Source organism: Sapajus apella, unplaced genomic scaffold (genome assembly GCF_009761245.1).
Source record: "Sapajus apella isolate SASKATOON/1434 unplaced genomic scaffold, GSC_monkey_1.0 scaffold44, whole genome shotgun sequence".
In the NCBI taxonomy this organism is placed as follows: domain Eukaryota; kingdom Metazoa; phylum Chordata; class Mammalia; order Primates; family Cebidae; genus Sapajus; species Sapajus apella.
This window is the reverse complement of record NW_022436984.1, coordinates 5162360-5182137: the sequence shown is the minus strand read 5'-3', so window position 1 is coordinate 5182137 and position 19778 is coordinate 5162360. Positions and strand designations below refer to the sequence as shown.

The following is a 19778-nucleotide window of genomic DNA, read 5'->3' as shown; positions in this document are numbered from 1 at the left end:
GGCTAAACTCAGGGTGGCATTTATGGACCTCAGAGGGGAGAAATTGCATGCCAATTGGTCCACGGTTGGGTACAGAAGAGGCACCACAAGTCCCCACTCCCATTGGCGTGGGTCTGGCCATTTGGCCTGCAGCTTTCAGGCCCTCCCTGGCCTGAAGGTGGGGCCTTCCCAGGGACCTACTCTCATCTGCCCAGGAATCTATCTGCCTCCTGCTGCCATTCATGGTCCCAGGGCTCAGCTGAGACTTTGCTTGGAGGTGGGAGAGGGTGCCTTCAGCAGGGAGAAACTAGGAAGCAGGGGAAGGCACTTCTTAGGCTCTGAGGGCAGGGGGTCCTTCCTGGGTCCCCAAGAGTGCAGAGATGCCTGAGTCTGCAGCTGCAGTTTGGGCAGCTACACCCAGGGGAGTGGTGCTCCTGCCTGCTCTGTGGAGTGAGAAGCCTGGGTCTGCAGCCGTGGTTTGGGCAGCTGCAGCAGTACCCAGGGAGCTCCTGCTCCAACTCAGAAGGGGCCATGCTCCCTCTGGCTCCATGGAGTGTGCAGCCCCAGCTGTGCCTTCCTGTTGCAGCTGGCATGATGGCAGCAGCAAGATATCTGGAGTGGCCACTGCCATCAATAACAATCTGGTATCCAATTCATGTTCAGATTTCCTCAACTGCCTTTTCTTCCAGATGTTATTGATAGCTAATTTTTCAAAACATTGAAAAGATATATTGAAACATCATACATTAAGGGCTATTGCTTTTGCATCTCTTTTCATCTAGAACTGACTGTTCTCCCTCATATATCTTTTTGAACCATGACAGTGACTTTTTGAAGAGGGCCAGTAATAGAATATCTCATACTCTGCATTTATCTTTTCCTCTTGGTGCCAATTAAATTTTCACTCTATCTCCTCTTTTTCATCTTAGTGAAAGTTAGTTGTAAGGTTTTGATTAGATTCAGGTTACAGTTTTGTCAAGAACACTTCATTGGTGATGCTGCAGAACTCATGGTGCATCATGTCAGGAGGTAAGTAATAATGAATTCTCCCATTCTCAGTGGTGCCAAGTTTGGTCATTTTGTTCAAATAATGACCTATAGAGCCCACCATTATAAAATTGTTTTCTCTTGTTATCAGCATATAATCTCTGGGATAATACTTTGGAATCCTGTTTTTCAAACTTTAAAATTAGTTTTCCATATATTAGTTGCTGTCCTTCCAAAAAGAAAAGGTTTCACTTATTAATTAATTTAAGAAGGTGGGAACATGAGATATAGGATAAATACTTAATTATCCTTTTAGTTACATTTTATCAGAGTAAGAATTTAGTATAATAATTGTCACCTCCAATGTTAACAAATGTCTTAACATCTTTTTAAAAGTATCATTATCAACTTATAGGTCTCTATTTATTCAGTGTTTACAGTTAACTACAGTCAATATTCTTTTGAATACCCAAAAGAGTGAATCTTATGTATGTAAATTATATCTTGATAATACTTTTATAAGAAAGAAGCAAATACATATGTATGTTTTACGATTTCCCTTTCTGGATTACAAAAGATTAGCACACTATACATATCCTATTTTTCAAATTTCTTTTTTTGTTTAAAAATATATCACAGAACTTGGATGAATCTTGAGGGAATTGACACTGCATAAAAAGAGCCAGTTTACAAGAGTTACATATGTGTGATTCTATTTAGAGGATCTTAAAATGATAAAAATATAGAAAGAGATAACAGAAAGTGATTACTAGGGGTTGGGGAAGGGCATATGGCTGCAACTAAGAAAGGGCAGCATAGCAGATACTTGTGCTGTTGGGGTAATAAGAAAATATGCTGACAATTTAAAAATTTCATAAGATATTATATTGTCAGTCTTATACAAATACACTTAAAAACTTGAATAATAAGAATGACCTTCTATTTCTATGAAAACATAAATTTTCCAGAATTCATAAGATGTCCCTGAAGACATAATCTACACAAACCAATTACCATGAGACAAATAGAGATCTTATTGTCAATAATATTGTATTAGAGTTTTCGAGAGAAACAGAACCAATAGGATGTATATGTATAAATATACAAGAGATTTATTATGGCAATTGGTTTACTCTATTATGGAGGCCAAGAAGTCCCCTGACATATTTTCTGCAAGCTAGAAAATCAGAAAAGCCAGTGGTCTAATTCAGTCTGAGCCCGAAGGCCTGAGAATCAGGAGGTTTCGGAAGGAGAGGAGTGAGTATGTGTAAGTGCCAGAATCAAAAGACCTGAGAACCAGGAGCTCTGATACCTCACGGCAGGAGAAGATGGATGTTCCATCTCAAGCAAAAAGAATAAATTCACCATTCCTCTGATGTCTTGTTTTATTAGGGCCCTCAAAAGGTTGGATGATGCCTTCCAATGTTGCTGAGGGTGGATCTTGTTTACTCAGTCTACTGGTTCAAATGCTAATATCTTTTGCAAAAACCTTCATAGACACACCTAGAAATAATGTTGTACAACCTATCCGGGTATCCTTCAGTCCAGTCAAGTTGATAGGTAAGATGAGCCATCACAAATATCAACAGCCTCTCCTTCCAATAAAACAGTTCTAGATGGATTTCAAAATCTTTAAAGACAAGGTAATGCTAATGCTATTTATGTCATTCAAGAGCATGGCCAAAAGATGAAGATGTTGAGATTCTTTCTAAGAGAAGAGTCAAACATTATTTGCAGGTGCTGCAGAAATTCTAGAAAATAAATTGAAAAATGATTATAAATAAGGAAATTCAGGATAGGACTGAGAACAAAATTAATACTATCAAAGGTCTTCCTTTACATGTAAAACAAACAGTTAAAAGATGTAAATGGAAAATCTCATGTACAGTAACAAAAAAAGTATGAAATCTGGGATTAAAAATAACAAAAAAATGTGCAGCGGTGAAGAAACCTTAAAACCTACTGAGAGACTGAAAAGATCTGAATAAGTAGAAAGGTACAACCTGCACCTGAACAGAAAGGTGATGTTAACCACAACATAATAAAGGTAACAACAACAATATACACATGTACTGTGCTCTCTTATTTGGACTGTTTTGAGCCCTTTTCATCTTAATCCTCATGGCCTGGTCTTATAAGGTGGGCAGATGAAGAAACAGACACAATGAAGTGAAGTGACAAGGTCATGCAGCAAGTTCAAGACCCTAAATTTTAACCCCTATACAACACTGCCTGAATTTTCTCTCAATTAACTTAAAAATTGAGATATAATTCATACACCATAAAATCCACCATTTAAAAATGTACAATTCAGTGGGCTTTGGTATATTCAAAATGTTGTGCAATCATCACCACAATCTAATTCCAGAACATTTTCATCAACCCCCAAAAGAAATTCTGTACCCTGTATCAGTCACTGTCACTCCTCCCTGCCCCAGCCCCTGGCAACCACTAATCTACTCTCTGTCTCTAAGGACTTACCTATTGTGGACTTGAAAATATCTCAAAAAGTGTAATGAAAGAATAGGCTCAATCAAAATTAAGACATGTTTTAAAATTACAATGATTGAAACAGTGTGGTAGTGGCAATAAATAGATCAATGGAACAGAACCATGAACTCAGTAAAAGAACCAATACATATAATAATTTAGGGTATAATAACCAACAGCAACGCATATCAGTAGGGAAAGAGACATTTAGTAAATTTACTAACATCAGAAAAAAATTAAGTTGACTTCTTATCTAACTTCTCAGAACAAAAGAAATTCCAGATATATCAAATGTCTAAACATAAAAAGGAAATCATTCAAATTATGGGAAAGTTGGGAGCTATAGCAAAATAATCTCAGAGTGGGTATGAACATTCAGGAAGCAACCCAAATATAGCTGTACACAACAGCATGCTTGAGTTTCACAAACAGAGTGATGAGTTAAAGAAATAGGTGTTAAAGGATAGTCTAAGAATCAGAGTATGATTCCACTCTTACGGAGTTAAGAATGAGCAAAATAAACTGTATTTTTAGGAAAGCTCCCAAATGTGCTAAAATTATTAAAAAAAAAAGAAAGAAAGGAAAAATTATTAAAAACTAAATCCTCAGATAGTGGTTACCTCCGGGGTGATGGTGGTACTGTGAACAGGAAGGGACACATGAGAGGTTTCTGAGTGATGGCATTGTTATGTTTCTTTAATTCATTGCTGGTTATGGGGCTGTTTATTTGATAGTTAATTATTAAACTATTCACAAAAACTATTCACAATGTACAAAAGTTCATTCACTATGAACTTTCCTGTAGAACTGTTATATGGCACCATAAGGGAAGAACAGTCATAAAGGGGGTATAGATTGTCATATAGATTGTGGTCTAGTCTTTAGTATTATATCTTAGGTAAATTTTTATTTGGGGCGTATTTATATTTTTTAAGCCCTTCTTCCTAGATTCCTCCAGATTAATAGTTTCTTATATTTAGATGGGTCTCTCTCTCTCTCTCTCCCCCCCCTCCCTCTCCCTCTCTCTCTCTCTCTGTGTGTGTGTGTGTGTGTGTGTGTGTGTGTGTGTGTGTTGTGTGTCTTTTCTCAAGGGACCCTGCAGTCCACTTTCTGGGAATGCATAATATCAGTAACTAACCATATCAGAAAAACATTATGGAAAGCCATGTGGCTAAGTGGTTGCTATCAAAATGCCATTCCACTTTTTGGTGTAAACCAGGCTTTACCTTTCTTCTAATATAAACTAGATTTCACTTCTAGGTTTATAGAAAGCTGCTCTCCAATCCTGAGCTCATAAAATTTAACTTATTAACTACTGGATGCGGATGATACTCACCTTTCAAGGGTGTTGTGAGATTAAAATAAGATACTTAATTGTGGCTACTATAAATTTTAATGGAAAGGGCCAAATTATAGCATAAATTGTTGTTCTAGAACCAGATAATAATGTACTTTCATTCCACAGACGTAACGGAAAACAGTTGTAAAAATGGGTTTGATATGGTTATCTGTTTGAAACCTTTTCCTCTTATTGTCTGACTGTTTTCTTTTTGAATAATGGATCTTAACCTTTCCTCCCATGTGTTCCAGGACATTTGTCTACCCACTGCTCAGTCGAGGGAGGCCTTATCCAGTTCTACTCATTTTCCAAGGCATTGCCTTCTGTGCTGGAAATGGATTCCTTCAAGGCTACTACCTGATTTACTGTGCTGAATACCCTGATGAGTGGTACACAGACATACGATTTAGCTTGGGTAAGTGAATCTGGCCACTCTCACCTACTCCCCAGCTAACAACCCTTCCCACAGTCTATGTGGCCATGGCCTCTCTCTACTGTAATAACCTCCTAATGATCTCATCGTCCGCCCCCCTCACACCTACCTTAGTCTTTTCTCTCTATGGTAGCCAGAGGGATTGTGTAAATACGTATCATGCCATTTCCTATCTCAAAACTCTCCAGTAGATTTCTTTTACTCTCAAGATAAAATACAATTTTTTTCTCGCAGCCTATAAATCCTAAACGTTTTGGTCGTTCCAGTTTCCCAGCCTCTTTTCCTGGCTCCCTCCACCTCCTTTTCTGTGCTCCTGTGCCAATGGCCTTCCTGCTGTGCCAGAGCCTGTCAAGCTTTTCCTGCCCCAGTGTTTTTGTTCAGGACTTCTCCCTCTGCCTAGTACAGGGGTGTCCAGTCTTTTGGCTTCCCTGGGCCACACTGGTAAAAGAAGAATTGCCTTGGGCTACACGTATAATACACTAACACCAACAATAGCTGATGAGCTAAAAAACATTTCATAATGTTTTAAGAAGGTGTACGAATTTGTATTGGGTCGCATCCAAAACTGTCCTGGGCTGTAAGTGGCCCACAGGCTGTGGGTTGGACAACCTTGGCCTAGAAGGCTTTGCCCCTATATATTCATGGGATTGGTCCCTCACTATATTCAGATCTTCAACAATTTGTACCTCCTCAAAGGGACATTTCCGGACCACCCTATCTAAAATAGTTGAAGACACTGATTGTTGAGTTTTTTTTTTTTTTTTTTTCATTTTCTTTTTTTTTTTTTTTTTTTTGAGACGGAGTTTCACTCAAGTTACCCAGGCTGGAGTGCAATGGCACGATCTCGGCTCACCGCAACCTCCGCCTCCTGGGTTCAGGCAATTCTCCTGCCTCAGCCTCCTGAGTAGCTGGGATTACAGGCACGCACCACCATGCCCAGCTAATTTTTTGTATTTTTAGTAGAGACGGGGTTTCACCGTGTTGACCAGGATGGTCTCCATCTCTTGACCTCATGATCCACCCGCCTCGGCCTCCCAAAGTGCTGGGATTACAGGCTTGAGCCACCGCGCCCGGCCTTTCATTTTCTTTAAGTGGAGTTAAAGTCCAGGAAGATTCATTTTTTTTTACACTATTTTGGCCTAAATGAAAAAATAATAGGATAGTGGGAATTATGCTTAATTCCTATTAGAATCACACATCACATTCCTTCCAGCAGCTTAGTTCTTCTGGCTCTCCCTCTAAAACATGTGCCCGCTGGGGTCACTTCTCCCTAAATTACTTCATCCTAGTCCATGCTACAATCACCTCTTGCCTGGTCTTCCAAAATAACTTCCAAGCTGAACTTTCTACCTCCATTCCATCCTGTGCACTGTTTTCTCCACAAAACAGTCACAGTGAACATTTGAAAACACAAATGACCAGAGGATTAGCTGTGTGGTACTGGTATATGCATAGAATATTCTGTGACCACAAACACAAAGAAAGAAACACAAAAACAAAATCAAAGCAAACTAAGATCTCTGTGTGTTCATGTGGAGACACCTCCAGAATCTATGTTTAAATAAAAACAAATAACTTATGCATAGAATGCCCGCTACACATTTATAAGTAGCAAGTAGTGTATGCTACTCTTTACGTAGGAATGGAATAGAAGGATAGTATGTGTTGCTGTGTATAATTGGAAATTGAAATATTGAAATTGTAAAAAACTTAATAAAAAGTTTCCCTACATAACTCAGGGTAAAGGGGGCAGAGTGGGCAGGCAGAGCTTTTCCTTCAATATAGTTTGTCTTTTGAATTATGAAATTTCATTACTTATTTTTTTTAAATCCTAAATTGAAAAAAGTTTCCTGAACTTGAGAACAAAAACACAAATGTACCTATCTGTATATTAAGCTTTTAATATAACCACATAGGAAAATGGCTTATGCCATTTTACAGGAAATACAGTGGAAATAAGCTGGTCGTATTAAAAAAAAAAAAAAAAAAACGGACATTCTAAGGGACAACTGCCAGATCTCTTCAACAAGTCAGTGTCCTGGAAGAAAAAGCCAAGGATCTGAGCTAGATTACAAAAGCCTGGACGTAACTAGCAGATGCTAGGCATAATCCTATATTGGATTTTGGCTTGCACAAACCACCTTTAAGTAGACATGTGGGAGATATCTGAGGAATTTGAAATATGGCCTGAATATTGAGTAAGATGAAAATCTGGAAGGATAGACACTAAAGTGTTTAACAGTAGCAATTTGTGTGTGGTAGGAATAAGTATCTTGGTTTCTTTATGTCTGCTAATTACTGTTCAATATTCTATACAACATTTTTATTTCTTTTGCAATAATAATAAACAGAAATCGGACTCCAGTTCCCTCCTGCTTAAAACACCAAGGACCTCCTACGTCACCTAAAAATGCAAACCCTTCACCAAGGCCTAGAATACTTGCTGTGGCTTTTTACTTAGCATCCTGTCCCCGTCTCCTCCAGCCCACTGTATCCTCAAGCTTCAGGTGAACCAGGCCTTTGTCTTTCTTGTCCCCCTACCAGATTGTTGTCCCTCAGATTTTTTGCATTCACATGATTCAAATCACAGGACAAATGTCAAATCTTCAGGAAAACTTTCCCTTAGCTACCTCATGTAAAATAGAGACGGTCTCCACCCCACTTTACTCTCTGTCTCATGATCCTACTTTGATTTTTCTGCCTTGCAGTGATTATTATGTGATTTTTTTTTACTTTAATTTTTTTAAAATTCATGTCTGTATCCCTCCACTAAAATGTAAGCTGCATGGCCACAGATACCTTGACCGTTTTCTCACTCCTGTAGCTCTGGTGCTTAGGACAGTGCTTGGCATGCAGTAAGCTCTCAATTAATATTAGTTGAATAAATGAATGATGGAATGAATGCATGGATGGTCTTCATACCATTCTTGTGAGATTGGTACTGTTAGAATTTACATTTTACAGATGAGGAAACTGAGGCTGAGAGAGCTGAAGTGACTTGCTCAAGGACACACAGACAGCTGGTCCCAGGTCCCTGCTTTTCTCCATTGCTGTGTGTGCTGTAACCCTCCCCTCCCCGCTCCTCTACCATCCCTCCTCAGATACCCTTTCTTCCAGGCCAATGATCTTTTGACTAGACAAGGTGGGAAATCCTTGTTTTATATCATATCAAATAAGGCGAGAATAGACCTGATCGCTTTTACTAAACTGTTCTTGCTTTTTGCCTAATATATTTTGAAAAGCACAAATGTGCTTTGCTGGGAGGTCGGGTTGGACCTCTATGTGGGACAGTGGGTGTTTCTGGGCTGTAATAATGCCCTTGGGGATGCAGGATCTAGCATCCTGATCCTGGCTCTCCTCACCTCAGGACAAGACCCTTTCTGTACCAGTGGATAGTGCACGTGGAGACAACTCCAGGATACGTGGCTAAGTAAAATAAATAAAGATGTGAACAGTGTGTGTAGTATGTCAGGGTGTGTGTGTGTGTGTGTGTGTGTGTGAATTGTCAGTGGTGGGAGTTAGTTTGTTAGTGGCCAAGCCCTCCAAACGAGTTCACGTTATTTTCATGAGAGTGAGTGTTTCAGTCGGGAATGCGCTCAGAAAACCAAACAATAGTGACTAAATAATTCAGAATTCATAGTTCTTACATAACAAGAAGTGTCAAAGTAGGTGGCTTCTGCATTCCTGTTGTTGCTTACCGACACCACGGATAACTCAGGCACTTTCTGTCTCCGCTATTCTTAGCATGTTTACCTATGGTCCTCTTGTTAGTCACTTCATGGCTGAAAGACGGTGACTGAGGCTCAAGGCATTACATCCGGCAATCAAGACAGGAAGAAGGAGGAAGTAGGGGCACTGGTCTTGCCTGCACCTTTTTATCAGCAAAGCAAACAATTGCCAAGGAAGTCCCCTCACCGAGACTTCACTTTACATCTTATTGGTGAAACTAGCTCATGTGACCACCTTTCTCAGTTCAACCTCTGTAGTGGGAGATGGCAAAGGAAAAGGGGCTGGAATTGGCTGTTGAGATATGCAACCTTGATTTGACTGTGAATGAGCTAAAGGCTAACTATTATGATCCGTTCATTTATTTGTTTATCTGTTTGAATACTGGTCAATGGTGCTGCCTCCTGCTCTTCTCTCTCTTCCTGTCTGTCTCCATCGGTGGTGCCACTGTGCACTTTCAGCCTGAGTCTAGGAAACAGCACACCTGCTCCCCATTCAGAACCAGGACTCATTGCCCTCCCTGCTTTTTGCCATGTCTTAGGACAATTCTTTAGAAATTAAATGCACCTCCCTTCATTATTAGGAATTAAATGCCCCTTTTTCATTTTAGCTTAGCTTGTGAAAAAAAGCACCCAAATCTGCACACATTTAAAAAGAAATTCTCTTTTCTCTCTTCTTTGTCAAGGTGTCTTCTTATTTCTTTTGGGAATGGGAATCAACATTCATAGTGACTACATATTGTGCCAGCTCAGGAAGCCTGGAGAAATCATCTATAGGATTCCACAAGGTAATGCCTCTCCTGCCCCCAGACTCCCATTCTTTCCTGGAGCCTGTCTTAAGAATGACACTGTGGTAGCAGATGGAGAGACACAGTGAGGGCACAGATGATGCAATGGCTCTCAGCTTGCTCTTGACTTCCCCTGCATACCCAGTGCCATCACAGCGCAACTGCTCTTCTGATCTGAACCCAGAAGCTCCAGAGAGCTACCAGAGCCCTCAGGAAGTTGTGAGACTGCAATACCCGGAAGGTGGGAGAGAGTGGGAGGTTTGAGTAGGGTTAGAATTGGCTACCTACAACCTCATTGCAGTAGGTAAGATTGTCATGTACAGAGGGCTCATTCTTTCTAGGTTTGCAAATGCTGCTGAATGTTTGGCCAATTAATGTGTCCCCTCCAATTGATCTAGGCTTGTCTTATGAGCAGTTAAGGGTAGAATATGTGTATTTCCTGCTACTTGTATACTCTTAAAGGTGTAGAGAACAATATTTACTTGATCAAAACTTAGGATGGGAGGTCTTACATGCACAAGTTCATTTTTGGAGATAGAAAAGCACAAGTGCATTTTTGCAGCATATTTGTAATCCTAACTGTTCCAAAGAAACCAAGCTAAGAGATTGATAAATATACCCAGATAGGAGTGAATCAGTCCAAGTAATCCTTCAATAGGTTTAGATGGGTATTTGTGTAGGTCTGTGGCTTCCACCCTTTCTGATGGAAATACAATCCTTTATTTACATCCCAAAATTGCCTCAATTATGACATGATGTTAGCGCACATTAATAGTAATTGAATAAGAAATTAATGACAAAGTTCCTATAAATTCAGTAACATATTCAAATGAATTTGAATGTTGTTAATATCCTAACAGTATATACGTCAAACAAAAATAACTTAATAGGTTAAGATGTGCTATTTACTATATTCATAAATGATTTATAGATCCTTTGCACTAGATCTATGGTTCCTCCCAGGGCCTAGAGAATAGCAGGTTGGGAACCACTGATGCAATCTTATTTTCAAGAAATATTCAACTCTAAGGAGCTTAGATTTTAAAAACATTCACTCCATAACTAGATAAATAAAGAAGAGCAGAGAAAGAGCTTAAAAACCAGTTGCCAAGATTAGTTCCCAACTTTTGATTTATAATAGAGAATGATTTAAAAACAAAGTATTTTTACATAACTATAGAAAGAACAAAATTGTTTTGGTTGAAACTTCCCTAGTTTAATGTGGGTCATAAAATTTGAGTGCGGATATATTTAATATCATTAGAAATATGTTGATTTCTAGATACAGTTCTGAGAGAAGAAATACTTGGTTGGATAGAAAACGAAACATTTAAAATCAAGAAGCCAATCTCACCAGCCTCCAGCAGGACAAATACCTGTAGCTCCTACTCCATACTTTAAACAGGAACAGAGTAGAGTGCTTTGCAGAAGGGTGGGGAGGGGCAAATCCCAAAAGAGAATCTAAATTCCTTCTCCCATAAGTTCAGATTTGTATTATTTTAATGTAGCACGCAGTTTCACGTTTTGGGACTGTGAATGTGTCCAGGAAAGAAGTGGGGAGGTAAGAGGTGGCCCCTTCCTTAATAGAATGATACAAAACCCAGACCTCCCACACCTCTCCCTTGTCCTACCCAAAGTTAGTGGTCCAGCAGTTGTTAGAGATTTGGATAGAGCCCATCGAGCAGTTGGGTCCACTCTTCGCAACTCTGGAATGTTTTCCAGGCAACAGGCTGTTGTTGCTTTGCTTCCCCTTCTCTCCAAGAGGATTCCACCAAACTTCTAAGACTATGGAGGGAGTCTCCAGCCCCACATTTGTTCTTTGTGCCTTTGTGTATTTTGGAACAACACAGAGGGGTTTAATGTCACAGTGATTCAGTTGCAATGATTGACCTTCCAATTCTTCTGCACACAGGTGGCATGTTTACATATGTTTCTGGAGCCAATTTCTTCGGTGAGATCATTGAATGGATCGGCTTTGCCCTGGCCACTTGGTCCCTCCCAGCACTTGCATTTGCATTTTTCTCACTTTGTTTCCTTGGGCTGCGAGCTTTTCACCACCATAGGTAAACTTTCCAATAAAAGTAGCTGCATTCACGTAGCTTTTTTTCTTCTCTAAACAGGCTTTTAACCTGCAGAGCAAGGTTTAGAAACCGAATATATTTATTTTTATAAGGGAAGGTTGATACAATAATCTGGGTTAGTATATTCTGACATATTGGGCTTTTACTGAAGTTGGAAGTTAGCTGGATGAGAGTAGCAGTAATAATTTTTTTTCTAAGAACAAAAATAAGTCCATGGAGACAGAGGTAACTGAGGTGACGACCAGGAAGGTCCTGTGCCTGTCTAGTTGAAGAAGACTATCCAGCAAGAAGTGCCTTGCACCAACATGAGTTAGTTGACCAGGCTCTGTGCCCGCCAGGCAGATGCTTAGATAAAGCTTCAAGAAGCAGAAGCAGCAGCTTCCATTACCATGATTCAATTTCATCCTCTCCCACCACATTTCTGGCAGTGCGCTCCATGTGCGGGACCATGGCCAGTACTTTCCAAAGCTCCACAGATAGTTGATAATAGTTGACGGGGTTTTTTTTTTTTTTTTTTTAAATTTTAATGTATTTTTATTATTCTTATTTTTTGAGTCAGAGTCTCACTCTGTTGCCCAGGCTAAAGTGCAATGGGTGATCTCATCTCACTCCACCTCCCAGGTTCAAGCAATTCTCCCACCTCAGTCTCCCAAATAGCTGAGACTGCAAGCCCACCACCATGCCCAGCTAACTTTAGTAGAGGCAGGTTTTCACCATGTTGACCAGGCTGGCCTCAAACTCCTGACCTGAAGTGATCCATCTGCCTTGGCCTCCCAAAGTGCTGGAATTACAGGCATGAGCCACCGTGCCTGGCCTCTACCGATATCTGAGTCATAGCAGGCTAGCAAGCTACTAAAAAAATACTATCTTGGTGCCTGTGTGGCTGCTATTTTTGGCTACAAGATTTGGTGCTAACAGTTCGGGTAATCACAGATTCCTGGAAATTCCAGAAAGATTATTTCCCCTAGAGTCTGTGCAATACCAGTGCTTATTTTGGTACTGCCCTCCTTCCCTGACACCCACCCTCTATAAGTCATAATCCAGGTCAACACTGGCTTCTGGGGAAGATAGGACAAACAATTGCATGTGTGGGGCAATCTTAGGACTGCCCCATCTGCTGGGAAATGCTAGGAATTGCAGGTGTTTCGGAATCCTTCCTCTGAAGACCTGGCCTAAGGCTTCACTAACCCGCTAACCTGGGGTGGAGTGGGGACAAAAGAATTAACTAAAAGCATTGCTGGAAGTGAAAGGTAACGAATTAAGTTGTTATCAGGCTTTAAATCCAAGTGTAAATTTCAGATCCTTTCCCTAAAATACCTTTTGTGGAAAGAGAAAGCCTATAATTACTGGACACTGTATGGATACTCAAAGAAGGAATGTATGGTCTTGGAACCAGAACCCTAGGGGTATGATTCATTGCCTAATTTTGAAAGTTTAGGTAAGAATGAGTTTCTTTTTTTTTTTGAGAAGAATTGTTTGAGGACAACAGCTCTGAAATGAATGAAGCAACAGCTCGTGACCTATTCCTACCACTTCCTAGACTCTGTGGGGGCGAGTGTCAGAAGGTTCCTAGTCCATAAGAGAGTCATAACAGTTCTTACTGTTACATGTAAATTTTCAGTGCCGCAAAGAAAAGTCAGCACTGGGACAAAGGATCTCTCATCAAGGCAATTTTTACTTCTTGCAGAAAGGTTACACTCACCAGCAGTCTTGCCATGAGAGTACAACAAGCAAAGGAAAAGCAGACATATTTATCCCTTATGCATTTGGGGTCATCCTTACCACTGTGTCTGATCTCTGTTGGTTGGAGCCAGACCTCACAATCTAAACTAAAACATGATTGGCTAACAACTTAAAACTTTTCTAAACAGATAAAAGCAATGGAGAACAAAAGGAAAAGAGGAAGTCCAAATAAGGAAGGGAAGGAAGTTGCTTAGGAAAGGACTTAGAAAAGTAATAGCATAAATATCTTTGTTAAAGTACAAGGACATAGAATGTGCTAACTATCTGTAAACATGTCTAGCACAAGTATCTTGGTTAAAGTACAAGGACATAGAATGTACTACATGCCTGTGAGCCTAACAGCTACATAGGATAGGGCTTACCAGAGAGCTACTAGTAAAAAGCAAGAAAGCTTTGAAGAAAGTATTTAAAACAAACTCTTATTTCTAACACTTATTATGATTATTCTTTAATAAGAAAGGAAACATTGAAGAGGAACTTTTCTACTTCCCACGTTACCATTTCAGGCTGGGTGTGCTGCCCACCAGAGGCAGAGTGGGAATGGGAGAAGAGAAGGCAGCACTCAGCACTTGGAGGGTCTCTGGGAAGCGTGGACTAAAACCTGATTTCTTGGTTTAAAAAAAATCAGAGGCAGAGTGGGAATGGGAGAAGAGAAGGCAGCACTCAGCACTTGGAGGGTCCCTGGGATGTGTGGACTCCACCGTGCTTGGTTAGGGAAGGGACAGTAATTCCACTAGACATTTTCAGCTACTGCAACAACAAAACCGAAACTGAGGCCTCATCCTTTTATGTCAGACTGCCAGAGAAGGGCCAAAGGGCATAGTTTTTAATAGGTTAACAGGATTTTGTGAAGGCTCCTATAAAACAAAGGCAGGCCCTCACAGCAGAGGCAGCATGCACAGAGGCGGCCCACCAGACTTCTCAAATCACAGTCCCAAAACCCAGCCACCTTTTTTACCTGATTATTTGCTCCTTAATTCAAACTCAGGTACTTTAACAGTGTATCATCTTGCTTATACCTTGAGGGCTACCGTCACAACTAGTTAGAAGGACAGCCTGGCAACTAAAGGAGAAAGGATTCTTTAAGATGCATTTGTCTCCTGTGGTTGCTGCAACACATTACCACAAACTGGGTGGCTTGAACAACACAGATTTGTCCTTTCACAGTTCTGGAGGCTAGAAGTTTGAAACTGAGGCACTGGCAGGGCCACGCCCCCTGTAATGGCTCTAGGGAAGAATTCTTCCTTGCCTCTTTTTAGTTTCTGGTGGTGGCCGGCAACCCTTGGTGTTCCGCGGCATGGCCTTCTCCCCTGGGTGTCTCTGTCTCCGTCTCTTTGTCTCTTATCCTCTTCTTTTCAGGACACAGCCATATTGGATTAAGGGCACACCCTTCTCCAGTATGACTTCATCTTAATTTAATTATATCTGCAATAGTCCTAGTTCCAAAAAAAAAAAAATTACACTCTCAGGCACTGGGGGTTAGGACTTCAACATATCTTTTGGGGGGAAAAATTCAACCCATAAGACAAGGTGATATTTTGTTGGCATTCCCAGGCCTCATGAAAGGATATTGGGGAATATTACTGGTTCACTTTGCCCATCATCTTTGCTTCCCTGTGTTTCTCGGCTGAATCCAAATGAGTGCTTCCTTCTGGATACCACATTTTAAAAAAATTCTGGTAAAATATACATAACAAAAATTTTACCACTTTAGCCATTTTGAAGTGTAAAATTCAGTGGCATTAGGTACATTCATAATGTCGCACAGCCATCACCACTACCCTGTGCCTATTTTATTTCCCAGCACAAGAAGCTTCAGGATTTATAAGAAATAGGCTATGGGAAGGAGAAATAAGAATCATAAATGGCCATCTGAAATAGTCAGGCCCTAAATACCTGTAGGTTGACTTGTAACAAAGATCTTGGACACAGCAAACCTCAGCTGTCAGTCACGGCTCCATTATATTGACAATTATTTCTTTCTTGTCTTTTAGGTTCTACCTCAAGATGTTTGAGGACTACCCCAAATCTCGGAAGGCCCTTATTCCATTCATCTTTTAAAGAAGCCAAATTAAAAAGGAGCAAAACTCCCACAGTGCTGATGAAAACTGTCAAGCTGTTGAAACTGTAATTTTCATGATACAGTAGTCCTCCATATATATGTGTATGTGTATGTATATAACAGTAGGTCTCCTGGCATTCTGCCAGCTGGCCCAATTCCCAGCTGGGGATTCTGAGTGGTGCCTGCTTAGAGTTTACTACCACCCTTCCAGGGATCCCTACCCTGCTCTCCAACCGAAGCTTCAAAAAGCCCCTTTTCCAAATAGTGACAGTTACTTCTTAGCTATTGCTCTGAGAAAGTACAAACTTCTCCTGTTTCTTTCACTGGGCAATCTAAGCACATGTGGCTTCACATTCACTCCCTATCAATGGAGGACACCTCTGTAGTGAAGAATTTTTTGGCTTGAAGGCAGTGCTTATAGACCTTATTAAATGCATTTTGTATCCATACAGAGTAGCAGAGATTTAAATTCTGAAGTCACAAAGACCCAGAGCAAACCCACCCCCAAATGAAAACCCTGGTCATGTCTTCCTTTTTCTTGGTTAATCGGGAAAGATACGAAATTATTAGGTAGACCTTTAATACAGGAGCCCTCTCCTCATAGTGTTGAAAAGATACTGATGCATTGACCTCATTTCAAATTTTTGCAGTGTCTTAGTTGATGAGTGCCTCTGTTTTCCAGAAGATTTCACAATCTCCAGAAGACTGGTATAAATTTTCTTGAAGGCCAGGTTTTAGTAACAGAATGACATGACCCTGGATGGCTACTGAGAGTGGGGAGAAGAGCTTTATAATAGACATTGCAAACTCCCACGGTCTTGGAAACTGGTGCCAATATACGAGTAAATGTGAAATAAAGAGAATTCATGATGAGGCTACATGCTGCTTGCCTCCACCAGATGTCCACAACAATGTGAAGTACAGCAGAAGCCCTGAGCAACTTTCCTTTCCTGGAACTTCTTCATTGGAGTTCTCAGGACCTCTTTAAGAAGGTGTCTGCTAGGGGCAGCTTGGAAGCCACCCCTCAAAGGACCTGAAGGCAGAGGCTGAAAAGTGCAGACTGAGGGGGACATCTGGGTAGAAAACCTGTTTTGTTTGGCTTAGACATACAGGTTTTTTTTTTTTTTTTTTTTTACAAAGTTTCAAAAACTTAAAAATTGGGGGCTTGCTTCCTGAAACTCTAGCATTCTAGTTTCATTTAAAGCGTTGGAGGATCTGAGCATATATAGCCCACATTTCCACACCAGAACTGGAACTATGTAGCTAGTAAGCATTTGAGTTTTAAGCTCTTGTGAGGGGGTCACCCTTCCATGGGTGCTGAGATATGGGACTCTCTAAGTACGGGGCTGAATGCTTGTAATTGAAATATGTGTTTGAGCAAAAATCAAGACATTGTTATAGAAAAAAAAAAGAAATATGTGGAAATATTTGTCTTTTCAGTGCTATGTGTGTGGAATGCATTTCCAATATTTAGCAAACTGTTTTGAGAAATGAGCACCAGTGGTGCTAAGTATAGAAACTCACTATATAAGTCACATAGGAAACTAGAAAGGTCTGAGGATGATGTAGATTACTGAAAAATACAAATTGTAACCATATAAATAAGTGTCTTTGTTGTTCATTAAATCCCTCTATAATCATGGATCTTAAGTAGTTTTGTTTGAATTAAAATATCCTGGGACTTCTAGAATTTTTCACAAGGTATGGATTTCCCTGTTCCCCCAGGCCCCTGTTTTCATTCACCCTGTCTGTAGTGTTGCTTCCTTTCTTCTCTTCTCTCTTCATGAAATTAGGGGCTATGTGCTGGAAATAAAAAAAGCATGACTTATAGAGCCTCTCAGCCACAGTTCAGAGCTACAAGGAAGTACAATAAAGGCGCAGGAAAATGTCCTAAGTTTAGACGCCACTCCTGGTGCTCAGGCATACACAGGGGAAAATAAATCTTCAGGTGTAGCTTGAGCTCTGTGACATAAAAGACTTTCAGTTCTATGACATTGAAAACTACCTTTCTTAAGTCCTTTATTTTACTACCATGTAAACATCCAGGCCAGTCCTTGAGATGAAATAAGCGTACAATAAATGGCAGTATTCATAGTCTCAGGACAATGCTGCCATTGGCAATTTTATTTTATTTTATTTTTTGCCACAAGAGGGCGCTTTCTAAAATTGTATGTAGTCAACCTTGACTTAGGTAATTAACATATTGGGGAAACCCCAATCCAGTTGCCTCATGGTGGATCTTTCAAGACAGCATGATCGTGGAACTTCTTAATCTGAATATAGGGTAGGAGAGCATGAAATCTATGAAAGCTGAAATCTTCCCTTGATAATTCAGGCATTCTCAGTGTTCTAGGGCCATCATGTTCAATGATAGGGCTGGAATATGTATGTGGATTAAATACAATAAAGGTCTGAATGTCTGCTCATCTTTAAATATATTTCTTCCCACTTCTAAAAATAGAGTGCAACAAAATTATAGTTAATCGAGGTGTCCACGGAGTGGTTTTGGCTAAAGTAATACAATGGTGTCCTAGCTCACAAGATACTCTGTCTTGGTTTTGCTGAAGCTTTCACAGAAGAGGCGTTTTCCTGCCAACCTTGAAGAAGACGTTGAGTTTTGTTTGTTTTTCAGAATTTAGACTTAAAGAGCTGAAGCAGACCTCAGACATCGGCTACTCCCACCACTTCATATTATACGTAGTGACACCGAGACCCACAGAGTTAAAAGGCCTCCCCATAGTTGGTACAGAGCTGGTCAGAGAAGCCATCTCATTTTGCCCTTTTGAAGGTCAGAAGTACGTTTTTTTCTGCTTAAGGCACAGCCTTTAGGACTGCCATCTGGATTTCTACAGAGCTCATGCAGGAGAAAAATAGCCAGAGCTTAAGTGCTATTGCACAATTCCGTTATACACCTATTGTCCCATGCCTGTTTGTGTGTGAGGCTTCCCTCGCATTGTGGGAGTATCAGGCTCCTGCCCTTTCATAAACCTATTTGGCAGAATAGAGAGTTTTCCCTCCTCGGAGTAGTTAAGACAACATGTATGTTTAGCATGGAAAAAGGTTTCAAAACCCCCTTATCCCTAATGCTTACTTTCATAAAGAAGAACACTGGTTCCACTGTATTCTAAATGGAAAAAGGAGCTCTAATGAGAAATATGCAATTAAACAGTGATTTAGGTGGCTTAGACCCTTTCAGGAACAAATAAATAAACCTATGATTTTACAACCCTGCAATATGATAATAGCTCTCTTGGATTTTTGTGGTTACTTCATGGCAATCTCACTAAGAAGCAGGGGAGCAAGCTCTTGGCACATGAAGGAATAGACTCATGAAGAGCCATTCCCTTTCCTGCTTGGTCCTTTGGTTCTCTAATAAGCTATGGGCTGAGGTCCAGGCAGGACAAATAAGGAGGGCAACAGCAAATGTAAAGTGAATCTTTCTAGAGAAGGACGCTGGTTGTTTTATAGCATCTACACTATCCTATGATGAAAGAAAGAGGCATAGAGCCAGATGGCAATGTGAGTGCTTGGATGATTCAATAAGCCATTGAGTGGATTTAATTTCTAAGTAAGAGATTTGTTCATTCTTTCTACAAGTCCATGGATCTTAAAAGGTTCCATGTTATTTGTATTGTGCCTCATTTCTCCCCATCAACCTTAGCTTGGGATTTGGATGAATGAAATAAATCATTGGTGAAATAAATCATTTTATTGAATCAAATAAATAATCACAAGGTTAAAGTATGCATCAAGCTGTGTTAGTTTCTTTAGTCCTGCCTTTTTTGGGTTCAGGTTTTGTTTGGTTTTGTTCAATGCAGTCAGAATCTAGATTTTTTATTGGAGGGATATTCAATATCCCTTCCGACATGGCAAGCTGGCTGGGAGGAGAAGAACAAAGAAAGTGGAAGAAGGAGGGGAGTCATGAAGGAGAGTGTATAAGGGAGGGTTGGCATTGGAAGGTCCTTGGGAGACAGGGGCCTCCCACTGACAGAGTGGGTGTCTTCCCTTTGCTGTGTCTAGGCTGCACAAGCCTGGTCCCTTCTTTATTCCCCCAGGAAAAGAAGCCCCTCTGAGAGAGAGAATAAACACTTGTTAGAGCTCCATTTCATAAGAAGCTGACTTTTAAAAAACGCAAGCCATATGACTGTGCT

The 19778-nt window shown here is 40.3% G+C and overlaps 1 protein-coding gene and 1 long non-coding RNA gene across 2 annotated transcripts in view; one reads left to right on the top strand and one right to left on the bottom strand.

Annotated features, from left to right (window-relative positions):
* Positions 1 to 19321, top strand: part of SRD5A2 (steroid 5 alpha-reductase 2) — a 62079-nt gene extending 42758 nt beyond the window's left edge. The window contains exons 2-5 of the mRNA XM_032239227.1: positions 5047 to 5210; positions 9640 to 9741; positions 11654 to 11804; positions 15560 to 19321. Coding sequence (XP_032095118.1) covers positions 5047 to 5210; positions 9640 to 9741; positions 11654 to 11804; positions 15560 to 15626 — 484 coding nt within the window. The 3' untranslated portion in view covers positions 15627 to 19321. The remainder of the gene's footprint in view (positions 1 to 5046; positions 5211 to 9639; positions 9742 to 11653; positions 11805 to 15559) is intronic.
* On the bottom strand, positions 474 to 13577 carry LOC116524125. The gene is made up of 3 exons (XR_004257187.1): positions 13424 to 13577; positions 5153 to 5160; positions 474 to 485 (listed from the first exon to the last, which is right to left on the bottom strand). It is a non-coding gene; the product is annotated as an uncharacterized LOC116524125 (long non-coding RNA).
* Positions 19322 to 19778: the final 457 nt, after the last annotated feature.